The following is a 20368-nucleotide window of genomic DNA, read 5'->3' as shown; positions in this document are numbered from 1 at the left end:
AACGACCATAGACCTCTTTTATGGAATATAAAAACCACAAATTCCTAAGTAATTGTTAGGCAATCGGGGTACTATTAATCTACAATTAAGCAGATAGTTCTGAAGAAATATATCTCTTGTACAAGCCTGCTTCTACTTAGAAAAGCTTCTTTCTTCTTTTCAACTTTTGAAGCATCTCTAGTGAAAATTTAGGAGAAGATCTTGACAGCTTTCCTCAGGTTCAAGAACTCTCCCTGGTCCGATCTGATGTCTACCAACATGTGAAAGTATTTTTGTTCAGCCTAAACCTTGACCTCAGAAGCAGTTTTGTCTGATACTTGAATATTATTTTGTATTTGGTTGCTATTAGCTGTCTTGTACGTAATTTTATAGAAAACAACAGCTTTAAAAAACAAAATGCTGTACTGTATTTTTTTATTTGTATACATATACATTTTGTGGTCCTGATTGTGAAATATTCCTCTTCAGAAGTTCTGCTTGAGGCATCTTGCAGATAGCCTGATTACAATGGCTAGAATGGCTTTCTGGTCTTTAGCAAAGTCTTCATCTCTGCAATGCTCTATACTTGTTTCTTTTTTTACCTGATTATCTGATGTATTATTCATTCCATGAGTTCTTGGTTATTTTCTTAGTGATATTTCATTACCATAATTTATGATGTCATCTAGCTTGGTAATGAAATGTCTAAAAAAACCCAGCCAAGCTCAGCAACAACCAAGAACCCAACAATTCACCTCTGAGTTATATACACTTTCTTTTATTGGATTAATTCATGGAATTGTATCCTGATGATCAGTCTACAATATCAATAAAATGTCATCTGTACCATCATAAAATAAAATATATGCATAGAATAAGTCTATTTGGAGCAAGAGTGACTTCTGTACCCATCCCTTTCTCTCCTAGAGTCTTGCCCACAAGGTAGATGATGCTGGACAATCTCTGTGTTAAGATTACTCCTTGACTACACCTGTTAATTATACTCTGATTTCCCTAGAAGCTAAATAAGTGTAAAAAGACAAGTCAAAGTATCATCAAGGAGGACAGTGAAAAAATGAGGCTAGAAGAGGCACAAATTATCCTATTTCGGACATATTATGTAAAGACCTAGTTCTCTCGAATGCTGGGAAAGGTAGAAGGAAAGAGAAGAGGATGACCAGCAGCAAATGGGATGAACTAAATTATAGTGGTGATGGGGATGCTGTTGGAAGAGATGAAGACCTAGGTTAGGAACAGATCCTCATGGAGAAAATCTATGCATATGGTTACTAAGAACTGACAGCTATTTGATGGCATGTAATCAATCAATCAAATCAGTTCCCATATTGACTTTGCTAGCAGTCTTTCTCAAATGAAGTTCAAATGATTTTTCCTGGATGTTAAATTCTGATGTGGCCTATGACACAGGAAATATTCAACAACCTTTATTTTCACTGACTGGATTCTGTTCATTTAGCATTTTCATATAATGCTATACAAAGTTGTAAAATGGTTCATTTGGCATTTTGGTTCATGTTGTGTGAACTGAGCCACTGTAGTTCATAAACCATGACTAAATTTGTGGTGGAAGCCTAGCCAATTGTGATATATTTATGGCAACCTATGTCTTAATAATATATTAGCCTAGTCAATCAATTTCTTTCTTTCCTCATCCACATAGTATGCTCCTCAATATAAAGCAATAATTTAATTTCAACCCAGAATTTAATCTTAATGAATATTCAGCATTCTACTCTAGTGAAACTCTTTTTCCACCTTCATTATTAGTATTATCTGTGAACAATGTTAAACCAAGAGAGTAGGAAGAGACACATCATTTTGATCTCTCTGTTTTCACCTTTCCATTGCTTTATTCTTTCTTTGGGAAATTAATTCTGATTCAGAAATAAGGGAGGGGGAGAGAGACATAAAGCATCCTAAATAAACAAGAGAAAACTATTAATAATTTACAATTAATTTTGGGGAATTGTGCAGAACATGGAAAAATAAAGAATTTAGCACAGCAGGATTTTTGTAGAAAAGTGGTCTCAAAGTTAAATGTACTGTCAATTATTTTGAATAATTTAGCAAATTAGAAGAATTCATTTCATGCCAGGAGTTGTCTTCTTCCAGCATACCATGCTGGTTAAATATAGGATTTAACTGAGAGGTTTTAGAGTCATTTTCCAAAGAAAGAATCTGCTTACTAAAATAACAACCTATTTTTAGAGTAAGTGATATCCAGCTGTTTTTCTAACAAGCATATCGTAATTTATCAAGATAACATTTTGGAGACTGGGGAATAACTGTAAGATTAAAAAAGGAATCCATGCATTACAGTAAATTGTAAAAAGAAAGAATGAAATCTTGCATATGTCTGCTTTGTTAAACCCCACTGAGCTCAAATGAAGCATATTTCCTGATGTAGGATTGGCTAAGACTATTGTTGCTCACTTTCCTAGAAATCACTTCAATGGGATTACTTTTAAAAGGTGCGTTGTCTTACCTGAATGCCTTTTCTCAGCATGATGATGGATAATCCATGGACTGGGTTTCCTGAAGTCCCTTCTACCCAATAGACTAAGTCTGAGAGTTAGCCACGCCTCCTGCTGGGCTGTGCTGCCCCAGTTCCGACAAAGGCGAAGCAGCAGACAAAGTCCGACGCGTTGGTTCCCCTACCCCTGACACAGGACCTGACAGGCACCAAAGGGGTGGGAGTGGATTATCTATCATCATGCTGAGAAAAGGCGTTCAGGTAAGACAACGCCCCTTCTCCAGCATGAGAATGGATAATCCACGGATTGGGACATACTAAAGCCTACACTGTCCCTATGGGGGGGAAACAGTCAGGGCATGTTTCTCTCTGGATGGCACCACACGTTGTAGCACCCTCCGGCCAAAAGAGGCATCAGCGGAGGCAAATTTATCAATTTTGTAATGCCTAATAAACGGGGAGGGAGACGACCAAGTCGCCGCCCTACAAATCTTGCCAACGGGCACTTGAGTCACCCAAGCCACTGAGGTTGCTGCACTGCAGGTGGAATGAGCAGTGATATTGCGATCAATGGACAAGGACTGGGATTGGTAAGCCTTGTCTATACAGGCCTTGATCCACCTGCCAATGGTGGTCAAAGAGACCTTCTGCCCCATGGAAGAGGGCTGGAAGGAAATGAAAAGCGTCTCTGATTTGCGGGAGGCAGAGGTCGCTTGATGTATCATCTCAACGCTCTGTGCACATCCAAGGTGTGCCACTGGCACTCTAGGTCGTGAGTTGGACGGGGACAAAAACTCGGTAGTATGAGTTCTTGTGATCAATGGAACAAGGAGTTTACCTTAGGAATGAACGTTGGGTCCGTTCTAAGGATTACACAGTCTTCACGAAAAATGCATAGATCCTCCCTGGCAAAGAGTGCTGCCAGCTCAGAAATGCGTCTGGCTGATGTTACTGCCACCAAAAAGGCTACTTTCATTGACAAAAAACTCAATTCACAAGACTTAAGTGGCTTGAACATTAAGAGCATGTAAAACACATGAAAGATCCCACGAGGGGTATCTATAGACTGTGAGTGGCTTTGTGTTGGTCGCCCCCTTAATGAAGGAGCGAATCATCGGGTGATGTGCTAGACAGGAGGAATTGTCGCATGTCAGCACCGTAGCTAAGGCTGCTACTTGTCTCTTGATGGTATTCAGCGAAAGACCTTTGTAAAGCCCCTCCAGCAAATATTCCAAAATGTTTGGGACAATGGCAGATGACATGCCAATTTTATGCCTGGTACACCAGGCGGAAAAGTTCCTCCAAGCAGAATCATAAATTCTGTTGGTAGATGGGTGCCTGGAGGCCTGAATCATGGTGATCACCCTCGGTGGGTAAGACTGCTGAATCGGGCGTTGCTGCTCAAGTGCCAGGCGGCTAGCTGGAGCCATTATGGGTCCAGGTGTTGAAGAGCTCCCTGGCTGAGCACAATGCGATCCAGAGGGATCCTCCACAGGGACAAGATGGAAAGGCTCACAAGGTCGGCAAACCACGGATCCCCCGGCCAGTATGGAGCAATGAGGATGACCTCTGCCCTTTCCTGCAATATTTTGCATATGACCGCCAGCATTAGAGAAAAAGGGGGAAAGGTGTACAGTAGACCCCCAGACCAAGGACTGTGAAGTGCGTCCACTCCTTCCGCCCCCGGAGACGGGAAACGGGAGAAGAACCATGGGAGTTATGAATTCTCCGGAGATGCGAACAGATCCAGAGCCGGGTGGCCAAACCTCTCCGCTATCTCTGTGAATAGAGCTGGAAGCAGATGCCACTCCGAGTGGTCTATTGTTGCTCTGCTCAAGGCATCCGCCTGCCTGTTTGTCTCTCCCAAAATGTGAGTTGCCTTGATGGAAGAGAGGTTGGTCTCTGCCCAGGAGCATAGTAGCCTGGCTTCTGTCATGAGTGACTGGGACTGGGTGCCTCCCTGCTGGTTCACATGGGCTTTTGCCACTATGTTGTCCGTGAGGACTAGAACATGCTGCCCCTTCACCCTGTGTCTGAAATGCCGTAATGCTAGGTGTATGGCTCTGAGCTCCAACCAGTTTATGTTGTGCTTCAGATCTCATCAGGACCACCATCCCTGAGCCAACTGGGATTGGAGATGAGCTCCCCAGCCAAAGAGGCTGGCATCGGTGGTGAGAGTGAGTCGTGCTGGTTCCTTGAAATGTGTGCCTCCAGCTATCGTTTGGGAAGTCCACCAGTGGAGAGACTTCAAAATTAGGGATGGCACCCTCACTTTCCTGTTGGAAGATGTGAGTTTCCGCCTTTCAAAGGAGAGGAGAAACCACTGTAGAGCCCTGGAGTGCAGTCTGGCCCAAGGCACTATCGAGATGCACGAGATCATTTTCCCTAATAGTTGTGAGAGATTAAGCAGGGGAACCACACAGTCGTGTTGGACCTGACGTACCAGTGTCCTGATACTGACCTGGTGGTCCGGTGACAGGTAGACCATGCACTGTTTCGTATCTATGACCACCCCCAGATAAAGAAGACGAATAGAGGGAACTAACTGGCTCTTGAGAAAGTTCACAGAGAATCTGTGGTTCTGAAGCATCTCAATGGTGCCAAGACCTGAGTGAGCATTGATTGAAGCTGCTCTGTCCAGACCGTTTGAGGAACCTCGGGACGGAGACCAGTGGCAGTGGGTGTGAATATGACAGAGGGTCCAGGTTGAGTACTGGGCGGTGGGGTTACCCAGCTGACACTGGGATCAGGAACCATAGGACGGATGGGCCTCTGCTGGGCCTCCATGTCTGGGGAAAATGGTTTGTGGACCTGAACAGTCATGGTTAGTTGTGGGCCAAACAGGGCGCCCTCAGACATGGTAGTGGGAGCTGGGGGAATCTCTCTTGGAGTCTCCCTCTGGGCCTTTGCGAATTGCCTCTCTAGGGCCAAATGTCTCCCGATGGCTTCCTTTTCAGCCGCTTTGGATGGAGCTTTGCTAGCCAATGTTTTTGCTCTCAGCTTCCCTGCTGCCTCCAATTTGGAGGATTTACGCTTCTTTTTACTTGGAGAGCTGGTAGGAGACAGGACAGCCTGGGGCTGTTTATCTTCTGCCATTATTATGGAGATCCTTCAGTACAGGACTGAGAATGGATCTCAATGAGAATAGGAGCAGAGACCTGATTGGAGACTGTTGAAAAAACTGGTAAAACCAGTATGATCTCCTAAGAATGCTACTGTGAACCACAGTGTAAGGCCTGCTTTGATGACTGCTGAAAACTGGTAAAACCAGTGTGAACTCCTGATAAGGCTACTGTGAAGCACAGTGTATGCCCTGATTAGATGACTGTTAAAAACTGGTAAAACCAGTGTGAAGCTCCTGTATAATGCTACTGTGAATCACAGTGTGTTGTGGGAGGCCAACAATCCTTTGGAGTAGTAATTGCAGAAGCACAGGTTCAAGTGAGGAACTGTTAAAACTTCCAAGGTGTCAAAAATTATTGCCAGAGGCAATATCAAATGGATGTGGCTGGATTGATAATAGGAAGGCCACAGGGTGCCAGCAGCACAAACAGATTGCTGTTCAAAATGGCGGCCATCCACATGTGAGGCAACTACAATATAGACTGAAGGCATGCTAGATTGAAAATTGGTGAAAGAACACTGAGGAATTATATTTCCACCCACAGTTTCCTCCCTTGAATGTTACACAATGTTTGTAGCCAAACTATCCTGGGTATAGAAAAACCCTTGAGAAAAGGTCTGATGAGCTATCCAAAATGGTGACCAATAGCCATGCGGTGAGCCAGGGAGTCCGGGAACCAATGGGCCCGAGCCCAGCCGATAAGCAGGCAAACCCTGCTTCCATGACTCAATTTGGCCAGGAGAAACCCAGGAAAAATTCAGCAGGAGGGAAACTGCTTGCAATCTCCTGAATAGACCCCCTGGAGTAAACAGCTGGCTGCCGGCACCAAAATGGCAGTCGCAGATCGCGTGGCAGGTCGGGGAAGCCAGTGATCTTTGGGCTGAAGCCCAGCCGACCAGCTGCAATTTGAGGACTCCACGGAGGTCCGTCGATCGGATAGAGCAATCGGCGGAGCCGCAGCTCGGCTGGCTGCGTGCGAAGTGCCTCGTGAGCTCAAACAGCTCAGAAGGTGAAAAAGAAAAGGGGGGGGGAAGAGTATTTGGGAAAGGGCTGAATAAAAGAAATAGATAGGATAAACTTCAGAAATAGGAAGGATAATACACGGATTGGAAAAACCTGATTCTAGCAGAGTGTGGAACCAACGCGTCCTGCTGAGTATAAGACTAAGTCGGATCTGGGGCAGCACAGCCCAGCGGGAGGTGTGGCTAACTCTCAGACTTAGTCTATTGGGTAGAAGGGACTTCAGGAAACCCAATCCGTGGATTATCCATCCTCATGCTGGAGAAAGACCTATAACAGAGCTGCATTACAAAATAATTACCGACAATATGATTAGGTAAACGGCAAGTGCAGTCAGATGGTTAAGAAACATATTTACAGAAATGCTCATATAATTGTAACAGCTCTTTCTGTATCTCACTCCTGCAAATTCTATTCAATTGAGCTTTCCCCCTCTTTTTCATTTTTGCCTACTGAGAGAGATGTACAACATATAATAAATTTAGTGACTTTAAGTAGCATTGATAATTTGGCTTGCCACATGAGCAACCTGATTTTATGACCTTTTTTGCAATGCACATTAAGCCAATGCTGTGGTTATTAAACAAACCAATGGTTCGCTATGGGTATAGTTTGACCAAAAAGTGGAAGGAAATGCCAGGTTTTGGTAAAACTATTGTAAAATGTGATCACATGACTCTGCCTTGGTGAAAACAGTTGTAAAAGTAGCCTAGCTGCCAAACACCCAAAGTGACTGCAGGGTGGTGGTGGTAGGGGGGACTATCAGAATTTTGAATCTGAGCCATAAGAAACCCACAGGTAGATCTCTTGGAACTTTTAAGGATCACTAAGCAACCAGTTGTAAGTTGAGGACTACCTGGATAGAGAAAAAATATACATAACTACAAAGTATGTGATTTTAAAAGGAGTCTGTGGTCATTTAAATTTGGTTCAGTATTTCTTATTATATTTTTATCAGGACTTTTTAAATGAACTTTGATTAACCCAAGACGGTGAACATACCTAATATTCCTGCCTTTTGTTTTCCCCATAACAACAGTCTTATGAAATGGGTTGGGCTGAGAGAGAGGGACAGGTCCAAAGTTACCCCATTGGCTCTCATGCCTAAGACAGGCCAGGAACTCACAATGTCCTGGTTTTTACGCTAGCGCATGAACCTCTACACCAAAGTGATTCTCAAATGTCTGATTAGTATCAAACAGAAAACCAACTTCTTGGGTCTTAATCACTTAAATATGCAATATTCTGCATATTATCATCAAGGTACATTCAATTTAATGAAATTTTCTTCTAAAGAAATATGCTTAAAATTAGACCTCGTATTGATAGATTTAATGAAATAGCCATGTGGCAGTTCCCTGTAATTTAAATCATACACACTTATCCATTTATTGTCTTCAGGAATATGATTAATCTAATTGTTACCATTATTTTCAAAAAGCAAGTGAAGCCGTTTAAGATGAACATTTCTTGTAACTGTCAAATCATTTCTCTCCATCCAACTTTATTTATACTGATAAAATTCATTGCCAACTTTTAAATAATGGATACACAAGATAGTCTTATGTATCTAAATCTTAATATTGAGTTAAATTCCTTTTGTCTTCATGGCTATATACACATAGTTTTTTCATCAATAATATGGGAGTGGTTTGCTTTTGCATTCTTTTTTTTTTTAACTTCCCAGTCTAGTCTATAGGTCTGGTGATCTGCCATCCCAATACAAATCAAGGGTACCCCCATCCCCCTTACTTTTTTATTTGTTTATCTACAGGGCTTATAGCTCTAATCAAAACAGACTTGAGAGGCTTATTTAAGCTATTCTATGTATGTTGGCTAAAATCCAAATCACAGTGTAATATAAAGCACAATACCAAAGATAAATGAAACGCTATATCCACTAAACTCCAGATTAAAGGAAGCAGCCCATAACATTCTCCCATAACCCCAAGCTCTGTTGAAAAGTCAAATTCTGGTGGCGTTCCTGAAAGCCAGGAGAGTAAGGGTCATCTGGATCACAATAGAAATACTATTCCAAAGATGATGATGTCAATTGAAAAGACCTACCTCTTTCATCTTGCTGCTGAAGATAGCAATCTCTGAGGGAATGGGACAACTTGCCACAGCCAGCTCGCTGCGGCCAACTCACTATAGCCAATTCAGCATGGCCAACTTGCCGCGGGACAATTCACCATAGCCAACTTGCCATGGGACAACTCACTGCAGAACAATTTAACAAATTTATTTATTTAAAATAAATAAAAAATATTTTAATTTTTGTTGATCACATTTATTCTGTCCCTCCTTTTGTATTCTTTCTTTAATGATTCTATTCCACCATTTCTTTATTAGTGTAACTTTTGTCCAGCAACGAGTTGGCCTGTAGTGAGTTGGCCATGGCGAGTTGTCCCACAGCGAGTTGGCGGTGATAAGTTGGCCGTAGAAATTGGCCATGGCGAGTTGGCCATGATGAATTGTCATGGACCCATCTCTGAAGGGAAGTGAAATGAGCCCTTCCATCCAATTCCATCTAGTTAAGGAAGGCAATCCCCCAAATATCCAGGTCTTTTTCCATGAATGGCTTTAAAAGAAGTGGCCAACATCTCGAATTGCATCTGGAAGCCAAATAGTAACCAAAGCAACTCTCAAAATACTAGTGTCAAATCAACAGATTGTGAAGTGACTCCCTTCTACATTTTAGACCAGCTGTAGCTTTAAGTTGTCTTCAAGGCCAGCCCCATATAAAACATTTTCTAATAGTCCAAACACGATTGAGAGAAATGTCTCCTACTCCAGGAAAAGTCATACATTTCATAGCAAATGAAGCTGTGAAAAGACCCTCCTTGTCAATGCTCTTTCCCACAGCTTCATGAGCAGGGCCTGAGAGCCAGGAAGGACCTCCAGATCACAAATCAGTTTGACACAAGAAAGTACAATCCCATACAATATTAAAAATGGAAATCTCAGGAATAGCGTGGCTTTAAAACACCAAAGAACTCAATAGAAATAGAGCCCTAAGCTTTTTCTTCCCCATCCAAAACCTAATAGGTTCCAGATACTGAAACAGCATCTTGACTGTATTACCAGTCAAACTGGAATTTGGATATAAAGCTGGATGACCTCAGCATACTGAAGACAGCCTACATTAGATCCATCACAGAAAGAACAGATTAAGTTACAAAATCTTGCAATTAGGAATGTACTTCCCTTTCTCTCTAATTCCATTAAAAGGAGTCAATGGGTGGGTATCTGAGACCTTTACACAAACTACTTTCTTGGCTTCGGCTCAAGTTTCATTTATCTAATCACTATCTTGGTAATGGATCTTTGTTCTGTCCTTCAAGGTCATCCCCTTTATTCACTACATATAATTCTGTATTGGCAGGTGATCTTCCCAAACAGTATTATGTCGATGTTGAAGAAGAATGAAGAGAATGCTAAACCCTGTGGCACCCCCATATTCAAGAGGTCTTTTGCCTCCTGACCATCACTAATTAGAACCCTTCAGGAAGAAAGAGAACCACTCTAGTAGGATGATTCCAGCCCCAGCGCTTGTCTTTTGTGATCAGCAAAGTTTGATTAGGACTAGCACCTAATTGGACAGCAGAAGACACAACAGCACAGCAGCACAAATCCAAGACAAAAATCCCAAAAGCTTCAAACAGTGAACTTTCCGAGAATGTTCTCTCTTTAATTGCAATACAGTACAATTTCTAATCAAACACAGCGCTAATCAAGAGAGCATTCCAACTCAGTCTTGATGATCAAGATGATGCCTAAAGGAAAAAACTAATCAGACACTCTATCCAACTCCAGCTCTGAAGGGCCAAAAGTTGGTTTATTTAGGATAATGACAGTTACTACAGTTTATCAGACGAGGTGTTAACAACTTTTAACAACCCTGCCATGGCATTCCGTATCACTTTCAGCTTCTGGTCAAACTCAGCGGTAATCCATGTAAAGCATATTTATAATACTCCCAACTTGAGGTTATCATTTCTGTGGCTCCATATGTGTGCCCTTATACCTAAGCCAGCCAGAAAGGACAAAATTACTCATTGAAAACACCTGGGCTTCCACTGAAAGCAATGGATCCAGAAAGATCTCCAAATGACATCTATGGTCCATAATAGACAATGTCCCTAATTCCAAAAAAAAAAAAAAAAAAGAGGAAGTCTTATTCATAGTTTCAGCATCACCTAATCCACCATTGCATCTAGTTATTTCCCATGATCCTGCACAGCTTTTCTCAAATCTGGTTATTGTGAGCATAATAACATCATTGTACTCTAAGCCCTCTCCATCCACTCCTGCTCTTCATATAGATTTTATATAGACTAGAATCCTTCAATATTCCATAGCTTAAATACCACAATCAGTATATAATCAGCCAATGTTATTAGGTTAACATGTTTCTGCAGCTGTATCATATTTTGCCTTATTTATAGGAAGGCTATAAATAAAGAAATAAATAAATCTACTTCTGTGAACACAATGGAGTGAAAAATTGAAAGAGTACAATGCCACCATTAAGAACAAATGAAATTAGCATGTTTACAAATGCATTTGTTCTGAGAGTGAAATAAAGCTATCAACTGGCTGCAAGAAGAAATTAATTTGGCTTCTATCAATTTATCAACAGTGCCATTCTTTCCCTTTAACTAATTTTGATGACATTATAGCCTAGAGAAAGCCTATTGAGTACTACACTCTGTTAAATTAATTGGGGAGGAAAGGTCAGACCACTGCAGTAATATCCAAATACAGGCCATGGCACTACAAAGCAAAGCAATTTAAAATGTTCTAATTACACCTTATTATTTCAGTTATGATTTTAATTACAGGTAAATACAAATAATATTAAATATCTATGCTGAAATATAAGTTCTATTGTAAGACATTTAAACTAGTTATTTGTCTTATTTATATTCTTAACATTTTTGCATTCCTATTTATAGGCACGAAAGATGCATGGAATTTATCAGTGTCCTTCCTTCCATTTATTTCTTGCCTTCATTCAGAAAATCCCTTTCATTCCCTATTTTTCCCTATAGCAACACATTTCAGTAGGCTGAGCAACATCATGCGTTCCTCTTCTTCCTTTCAATCATGTCTGATTCTCAGCAACTGCCTGGTCTCTGCAGTTTTCTTGACAAAGGTTTTTCAGAACTGAGACTCCAGGTTTCTAGCTTGATGTTTTAACCCCTACACCAGAGTTCTCCAACCTTTCCAGCTTTGTGGATCGGTGGGGGGGGGGAGGTAGAGGGGATAATTTTGTGCGAATGGCCGGCGAGTGGCAAGCAAGCGGTGCACGTGCTCACCTGTTGGAATTAAACCATGATTGCTGTATGCCGAAGACCAGAGAAGATCAAAGTATGTTTGATGGATAAAATACCACGAGTCAAGATATAAACTTCCAGGAACAACTATAACCATCTCTAAATTCTAAACTGCAACAACATTTCATGACAAAATTGTTGAAAACTGGTCGGTACTTTTAGGTTATAGATCAGGAGAGGAAAAGAAGCTTTGAAAAAGTGTGTAAAGTGCAGAAAATTCTATTTTCCATTCTGATTTATTTGCTGTAACTTTTTGTCTGCTTCTTCTCTAATCATCATTTCCACATTGGGAAATCTTTCTAGAATCAAGAAGTTACAAAGCAACTTTTGATAATTGTCTTATTACTGTACTAACTTCTCTGCTAACCTTTCCTGGTTGGGGAAATCATTTGATCAGCAATGCAGACTGTACCTCAGATTAGTTATACTAGAACTGAGAAATGCATTTAAATGATGACCAGGATATGCAAGCTTTGATTTAAAAAATTCTAGTAACTGTTGTACTGCATTCTGTTGCCTTCTATGATGATTATGCCCATCAGGGACAAAGATCTTTAAGAGATGAAGAAACAAGTTTTCTATGTTTTCTCCCTTTGAAGGACTCTCCTGAAAAAAAAAGCTTAAGTTAAAACATTAGTCCAGGGGTCTTCAAACCTGGCCCTTTTATGACTTGTGGACTTCAACTCCCAGAATTCCTCAGCCAGCGTGCCTTAAGAGCAAGTCTCATGATTGTCAACGACACTCTAGATATGTTGAAATTCTTGTCTCTAAAGACCAGCTCTTTAAATAATTGTCTCCAGTTTCCTCTTTTAATCAGGTTGATCAAGCTGAAATTGTTTGGGGTGTATAATGCTAATACAAATCCAGCAGTGAAGTAACAATAAACCTAAGACCAGTGGTGGCGAACCTATGGCACGTGTGCCAGAGGGGGCACTCGAAGCCCTCTCTGTGGGCACACGCACCTCGCTCTTTGGCTAAGTTTTCGCAGGAAAAAGCCATTTCTCAAGCTCCTTCCTAGCCAAAACAAGCCTCCAGAGCGCGCTGTTTTCAGCTTTGAATTATATCAAATCTGATGCCAGAAACAGACTAACAGATGACCTGAGTGCTGCATGTATTGCTCTCAAACTTACAAAGTGTAAGCCAAGGTTAGACAAATTATCAGCATGCATACAACAGCAAAAATCACATTCATTGTTCAAAAGTATGCCAAATGCAAACTTTTACCTTTCAGTAAAAAAGTTGTTTCTATCGTTGAAAGCTTTCTCATTGTGTTTTTCTTTTAAGAGAAAAGATGTTAATGTATGAGTTGTTTTTTCTAAACTAAAACCTCAGTATTCAGATTAAACTGCCCTGTTGGCACTTTGCGATAAATAAGTGGGTTTTGGATTGCAGTTGGGGCACTCGGTCTCTAAAAGGTTCGCCCTCACTGCCTAAGACTGTCCCCTCATAAATGCTTAATTAATTAATGGCTATTTGTGAAGTAAAATAGCTGAGCCAAATTATCGGCAGACTAAATCTGCAGAGAAAATCTAGCAGTCATTAATTAGCAACAGATAATGAACAAATAAAAAAGAGAAAAAATGAGTAAAAATGAAACTACATAACTGAGCCAGAAGCACTAAAAATGAATTCTATGCTTTCCCTTCCACGCATACCCTATTATTTCCATTTTTTTCACAAATTTTTGACAAAGGACCTAAACCTTAATTAAAAGGAATTTGAAAGCTCAATGGTTACTTACATATTCTTGGTTTGTAAAAGTACATGCTTCATATTCAAAATAACTTAAGATGCAATACCTGACATTTGACGTAGAATGTTTCTGCATTCTTAATCCTGCTATGAGATGGAATAGACAGTATTGTGTTAGGTGGACCAAAAATCTGATACATCTACAACTTAATTGTTGATTTAACATTTGTATTTGAGATGACCTGCTTCAGGTGTAATCTTGAGAGAAGGTATTTTAGCAATCCCTTCTCCACAAGGATGCTTTCATCATGGACCCTGAAGATAAAGCTTTTTCACCCTCCTCTGGAACAGTCTCCCCAGGGACATAAGGATGGCCTCTTTTCTATTTTGTTTTTCTGAGCAGTGAAGACTTGACTTTTTTGTAGGACCTAGATCTTAGGGGACTTAATGGAAAGATTACACGATTCCCCAGGATTACGTATTAGAAATAGGGATAAGGTTGTGTTAGTTATGTTTTTAAATTATTATTGGTTACATTGTAATAGTTTAGCCTTCAATAACTCTATTCGAGAATTGTATACTGCTCAGAGTCTTCTGACTGGAGTAGTATGAAGCTTGGGTAAATATTATTTCAGCATTGTCAGTTCAGTAGATTGCCATCAATATTTGACACACAAAATGAAAATACCCAAACAATCTTGAAGGTAAAGAATGATTGAGTTAAAAAAGGAGTAGATACATAAAGGGTAAATTCAAGTTTCCATTCTGCTTGAGTGAAACCTCAACACACACCTTTTGAAGAACAGAAAATACAACACACACACACCCAAAATGTAATTTGTGGAAGCGAAAAGTGCATATTTTTAAGACTGTGTTTGAAAAATAAAAATAGCTTGACAGCTGCATCACATTTTAGGTGAAAGGGAATAATACAGAAGCACCTGATATCCAAAGCAAGGCCTAATAGTTTTCTTTATTCTTAAATGATCACTGGGTTGGCAATGGATTAATTAGGGTAATGCAATTGATAAACATGAATTGAGTGGAGAATGTGCATGTGACCAATTACTCTCTTGGTTCAAGCTATCATGTTCATCATCATTTATTAAACTTGTATGCTGCCTGACTCCAATGACTATAGGTGGCTCACAATAGTCAAATAAAATACAATAAAATACAATAAAAGATAGCAAGTGCAATAGACCAGATGGAAGGAAGTGGGGAGTCTCACCCTCCCTCACCAAACACCTGGGTGAAGATGAACAAAAGTGGGTTGGTTTAAATTAGTCAGTGAATCCATATAATTGCATATTCAAACAAGTTACATATCGTGAGTCTAGCCTTATATATGTTTATCAGATTTCATACAGAATATGTGCAATGAAAACCATCTATAGCTGGACTTTTAATATTTTAGTCTCCAAATATTTGGTAACATCTAATAACAAATCATATTTAAGAGACAGAGCATTCTTCACTTGGAGATATTTTATATTGACTAATGTGAATATCCTCATTGTGCAATATGGTATGATTATTGTGTATATCGAGCAGAACTGAAATCAGTTCTCTTGATACTCATTGTTACATATTGAAACATGTTTTATTTATTCCAGCTAGCAGGACGTTTTGTAAGTTTTAAGATGTGAACATTTTCTAGAGCTTTATGATCAATTGTTTAAAATTGTCACATCTTCACTTTGGGGTTGTTTTAGCAATAAATAGCACCTTGGATGGATGGATAGACGGATGGATGTATAAACGCTAAAACGTATATTTTCTAGAGCTGTGACTACTTCCGCTTCAATGCAAAAAGGCGCGCGGGAGAACGCTGCGATGGACAGCAATTCCTTAAAGCAGTTAAGTCGTTCTCCTTTTCATTCACGAAGCAGAAAGAAGTGACTGAAGTAGCGAGCCTGTAGCTTGATAGGACAGGAAAAGCCGATTCGTTAAAACGGGTCCTGTATCATCATTTAATCACTCCTCACTTTTACGTGTCTCGACGAAGTTCCACAAACAAGACTTAACACGGCAAGGCAGGCAGGCAGGCGTACCTACCAGCAAGCAATGGCTCCAAAGCGGCCACCTCCGCAGCCACCGGTTCGCTCTCCATCTCTAGTCCGAGAGAGCGAGACTGCTCCCAGTTCCTCCTCCTCCTCGGCTCACCCTTTTACCGTCACCGGCCAGCCCTTCCTCCACCCGCGATCATGTGAGAGATCATTTGACCCGAATCACGTGGCTTTGTTTTCAACTTCGCATCCAAGAGGCTGCACCGAGTTGGCTCATCTTGGGAACCGGCGCCTTTTTTCTCCGTTGCCTTCCGTCCACCTGGGCCAAAAAAACGTTCTGAAGCAGCTCTCTTTTCTCTTCCTTATGTCGCTGAAGAGTATTAATATAACTGGCTTTCCCCCCAGTTCCAGCCAAGGTTAAAACCCCGCGATGGTAACTGACACTTCACTCCAATTAAGCTAATATACAACTTTTTTTTTGTAATTAGCCGGTTCTCAGGGACTTGCTCCCACTTCTCCCGCGGAGAGGCTAAAGTACTCTGCCCCGGCTTGGTGGTCTTCCAATGGGTGGGAAGAGATTGTCCTCTGTCTCTAAGCACCCCGGTTGGGGACAGGGTCAGCTCTAACCCCGATCATTCGGAGGGCCCCAAGCCGGGCTTCCCAATCGGGCAGCCCCTTCCTCGTTCTCCCCATCACGGCTTCGGCGGGGAAGCGCCTTGGCGAAGCCCGCCTACCTCGCGCATGCGGCTGGCCAGGTTGCCTCCTAGCCCGGGCGGGGTTTGCTTACATCGCTGCCGCCGCCGCCACCGCGGCTGGTAACGTTAGCATAGCAGCCGGCCACAGGCAGGTGGGACTGCCTGCGCCGCCGCCCTGGCGATGGGCTCAGCCTGGAGCATCCCCGAGGAGCGGGAGCCTCTGTTGCCCCCTACGCCGCCCGCCGGGCCGCCGCCGTTTGCTCAGCATGGCCAGTTCTACCGGGCGGCGACAGCGGAGTCACGGGGCAGAGGGACGCCTCTGGCGGGGCCCCTGCCTCGCCTGCCGCCGGTGCCGGGCCGCGTGTACGGGCGGCGCTGGCTGGTGCTGCTGCTCTTCTCGCTGCTGGGCTTCCTGCAGGGCCTGGTGTGGAATACATGGGGCCCTATTCAGAACTCGGCCCGCCAGGCCTTCGACTTCTCCAGTTTGGATATCGCCCTGCTGGTCTTCTGGGGACCCATCGGCTTCGTGCCCTGCTTCGCCTTCATGTGGCTGATGGACAAGAAGGGTGAGGAAGGAGGGAACGGCCAGGGCGGCTATGCCGGGAGCCACCGTCTCCAGAGACGGGAAAGGCTCCTTCGATGAAAGCAGACCGGCCCAACCCGGTGCCTTTCGGATGCGTTGACTGGCAGTGCCTGGCATCCTCAGCTGGCCTCCTCGGGGCGGTGGGAGATTGGGTCCCAAACTTCCGGAAAGTTGGGTTGCTTTACTGGAAGAAAGAATTTCCTCCCTGAAGCTTTGGCCATCCAATTAGAAAGATCGGGGAAAAAAGGATGCTTGATAGCCTTAATTACCTGACTTTCACTCCTTGGGGCTGGTAGATATTTGTGGATCTAAAACCTGTTACTGTTTCCCTGGCATCCCTTCAGTTTGTCTTGGGAGGTGTTACATTTGAAACAGAATGTTTGTGTAAATAAATGTATAGCTTTTGAAACATTTATTAAATTTGGGCCTTTAGCTGTGGACTACTGTATATCCGGGTGGCTTTCAGCATCCAAAAATACAAGTTATATCATCTAAAAATAAAAACAGAACAATTAAGATCAGAACTGAAATTATAATTCGTATCATCAAAAAACAGTTCAGGTCAAATTAAAGGTTGATGGAAGAGACCAGAGGCCAACTTTTGTCATTGTCACTGTATCTTATTGGGAGAGTAGGGGCCAAAGATACACTTTGATAAAGGCAATCCAGAGTCTGGGAATCACATTGGAGAAAAACTCTCTGCTGGACTAGATAGCTAAGCCAGGGCTTTTCAACCAGTGGTACGGGTACCACCTTTGGTACATTGGCACCTGGCAGGTGATACACAACCATCCTAGAAAAGTAGTAGCAGGGGAGGGGAATGAGCTGAACTGGTGGCAGTACCACACAAGCCTGAGCGAGAGATGGCTGGAGCTGCAGAGCTGTCAGGGCTCAGCGGAAGCGCCAGGATCAGCGCCAGGCTCCAACTGGAGCTCGGTGCTGATCCTGGTGCTTCTGGTGAGCCCAGAAGAAGCGCCAATCAGCTGTAATGTTGCAGCATCTCCAGGGTCTTATGATTTACATTCAGATGCTTGGCAACTGATTCATATTTATGATGGTTACTGTGTACCAGGGTCATGCGAAGTGACCAAAACCTGCTGCAACTACCCAACAGACGGGGGGAATAAAAATCAAACACCCCCACCCTACCTCTGCTGCCAATCCTCAACAGAAATGCTCACAACAATGAAAACCTGGGACAGGAGGAAGAGCGCCGCTGGTGGGCAGGCAGGTGTCTTGCTCGGCTGTTCCTTGGGGAGCACTTTTTTCAGTGCCATTGTAACTTCGAACAGTCACTAAGCGAACTATTGTAAGTCGAGGACTACCTGTACTTTATCACTTTTTTCGGGGGGGGGGGTTGGTTATCAAATTTTTGACACCTTACTAGGTACTGGTGGTACTCGGATATTGCCATATCCTAAAAGTGGTACAATGGGTGAAAAGGTTGAAAAGCTCTGAGCTAAGCTACCCCCATGCCTTTCGGGACATCTTCGGAAGGACCTTTCCAACTGACCTGAGTTACCATACAGGTTCATAGTAGAAGAGGTAGTTCATAGGCCATAGCTAGGCTATAGACCAGAGGTCCCCAACCTTTCAGGCACCAGGGTCCGGTTCCGTGGAGAAAGGTTTTCCACAGACCAGAGAGAGTGTGTGGTTTTGTGTGCTGCCTGCATTCCACGGATGGGGCTGTGCTTGTTTGTGCAGACCGGTTGCTGGCATGCCACGGCCCAGTACCGGTCCACGGACTGGGGGTTGGGAACCCCTGCTATAGACAGACTATATGCTATTTAGGGCTTTACATTGTTCCATATAAGCATTCATCAGTCAGTTCATATCTTTTGGAGCACGCATCAAATAATCCCTGATTTTCTTGCTGGATTTTTTTTAAGTGGAAAAAGGCCATATTAAGGTTTCACCCAGCTACCTGCCATGCTGCAAAGGAAAAGGACAAATGGACTGAGACAAGTATTAATCTTTACAGCTGCCTCTGCTACTTGCTTATCTAAGTGGAGAATGGGATAGCAATGGGTTTTGAAAGAGCTGCTGCTACTGTCTCTGCTGGCTGAATAAAAGTTGTAAAAGTTATCATATGAATGAGGTGCTTTGGGCCTGGTGTCCTCTGTTGCCTTGCTCTTGTCTTAGCAAACCCAGATCCTGTATGCATTTTAAAAAAACAATGAGGAAAAAAAAAGTCATGCTAATATTATCATTCATGTGTCTGAAGAACATGATCTCCAGTTTTCTGTCCTCTTGTAGCCAATGCCGAATTTAATTTGATTATCCCCTGGAAGCAGAAAGAAGGCAAGTGAATGGAAGTAGTCACTCTTGGTTATTGGTTATTCAGATGTTGATCTTTCTGACCAAGCCAATCTTCCTCTTCAGGGCAGCTTTCCCTTAACTTGGCAGTTTAGACAATAGGGTGATTGCCTTCCAGTTGCTAGGTAAGCATCACTGAAAGAAAGTAGGAAATGAACTGGATTTGTTGCTAACCTTTATGATCAAGTATTATTGTAAGACTGATTATACAGAGGAATATTTATTAACTAAAATACTTTTTCATCCACAATAAGATTATTGGAAAGAGACAATGAAAGGAAAAATAATAATGTCCTATGTTCGTCAATGTCAAATACTTTGTCTACAGCAGTGGTTCTCAACCTGTGGGTCGGGACCCCATTTGGGGTCGAATGACCATTTCACGGGGGTCGCCAAACAACGCAGTCCGCCATTTTTTCCCCCTTTTCCTTAGCTGTGCTACTTCCTTTTATTCTATTGGCTTTTGAAAGACAATAGAATAGACTCTCTTGAATAGAGTCTAATTCTATTGGCTTTCAAAAGCCAATAGGAATTGTCCAGGCTGTCTCTGCCCTGCTGAGCCTGCCAAAAGTCCCATTCTGCAAACGGTGCTGCACCAGTTGAGTAGTCCTCGACTTACGACCGGTTGAGTAGTCCTTGACTTACGGCCGGTTGGGGGTTGCGGCATTAAAAAGGTTAAGAACCACTGATCTACAGAGAAGTTTAAAAACATGATAAATGGGCTTCTTTTTAACAATTAAAACTAAAATAAAATGAAACAAAACTACATTAAGAACAGCTTAGCTATTCAGATTATTGTTTTTTTCTTTGTGATATTTGAATGCTGTATCAAAGTAAAATGTAAACACTGGTGAGCTATTTTCTTGTAGCTAAATGGCACAAAAGGATCCCACTTAAGAGATACAGTGTGTTATTTGTCAAGACCTAATCTTGTGGTTGCCTCTTCTGTATAAAATTTTGTGTGTATGTTATGAAGCCCACATATTTTATAAGTGAACAATATTTGGGATTGTTAGCTCTCTTTAAAATTATGTATGGAGAATGTGGAGGTAGTTATATGATGAAATGTCAAAATTATGTGGCCACCTGTGCTCAATGTCAGCATAAATGTCCAGTA

General features: G+C 42.2%; 2 protein-coding genes across 3 annotated transcripts in view; one reads left to right on the top strand and one right to left on the bottom strand.

The window, feature by feature from the left end:
• The window catches only part of HSPBAP1 (HSPB1 associated protein 1), a 61758-nt gene extending 45419 nt beyond the window's left edge, over window positions 1-16339 (bottom strand). For both annotated transcript variants that reach the window (XM_039330087.1, XM_039330086.1), the window contains exon 1: window positions 15707-16339. Coding sequence is in view for 1 of the 2 variants with exons in the window: in XM_039330086.1 (XP_039186020.1) it covers window positions 15707-15761 (55 nt within the window). In the remaining variant the exon portion in view is untranslated. The remainder of the gene's footprint in view (window positions 1-15706) is intronic.
• A 60-nt stretch (window positions 16340-16399) lies between these two features.
• Window positions 16400-20368, top strand: part of SLC49A4 (solute carrier family 49 member 4) — a 96428-nt gene continuing 92459 nt past the window's right edge. Inside the window, exon 1 of the mRNA XM_039330084.1 lies at window positions 16400-16918. Within this exon, the coding sequence (XP_039186018.1) occupies window positions 16534-16918 (385 nt within the window). The 5' untranslated portion in view covers window positions 16400-16533. The remainder of the gene's footprint in view (window positions 16919-20368) is intronic.

This window comes from Crotalus tigris, unplaced genomic scaffold (genome assembly GCF_016545835.1).
Source record: "Crotalus tigris isolate CLP2741 ecotype Arizona unplaced genomic scaffold, ASM1654583v1 scf7180000024424.1579004, whole genome shotgun sequence".
NCBI lineage: Eukaryota > Metazoa > Chordata > Lepidosauria > Squamata > Viperidae > Crotalus > Crotalus tigris.
The sequence above is the reverse complement of the archived record's forward strand: the minus strand, read 5'-3'. Positions and strand labels throughout refer to the sequence as shown.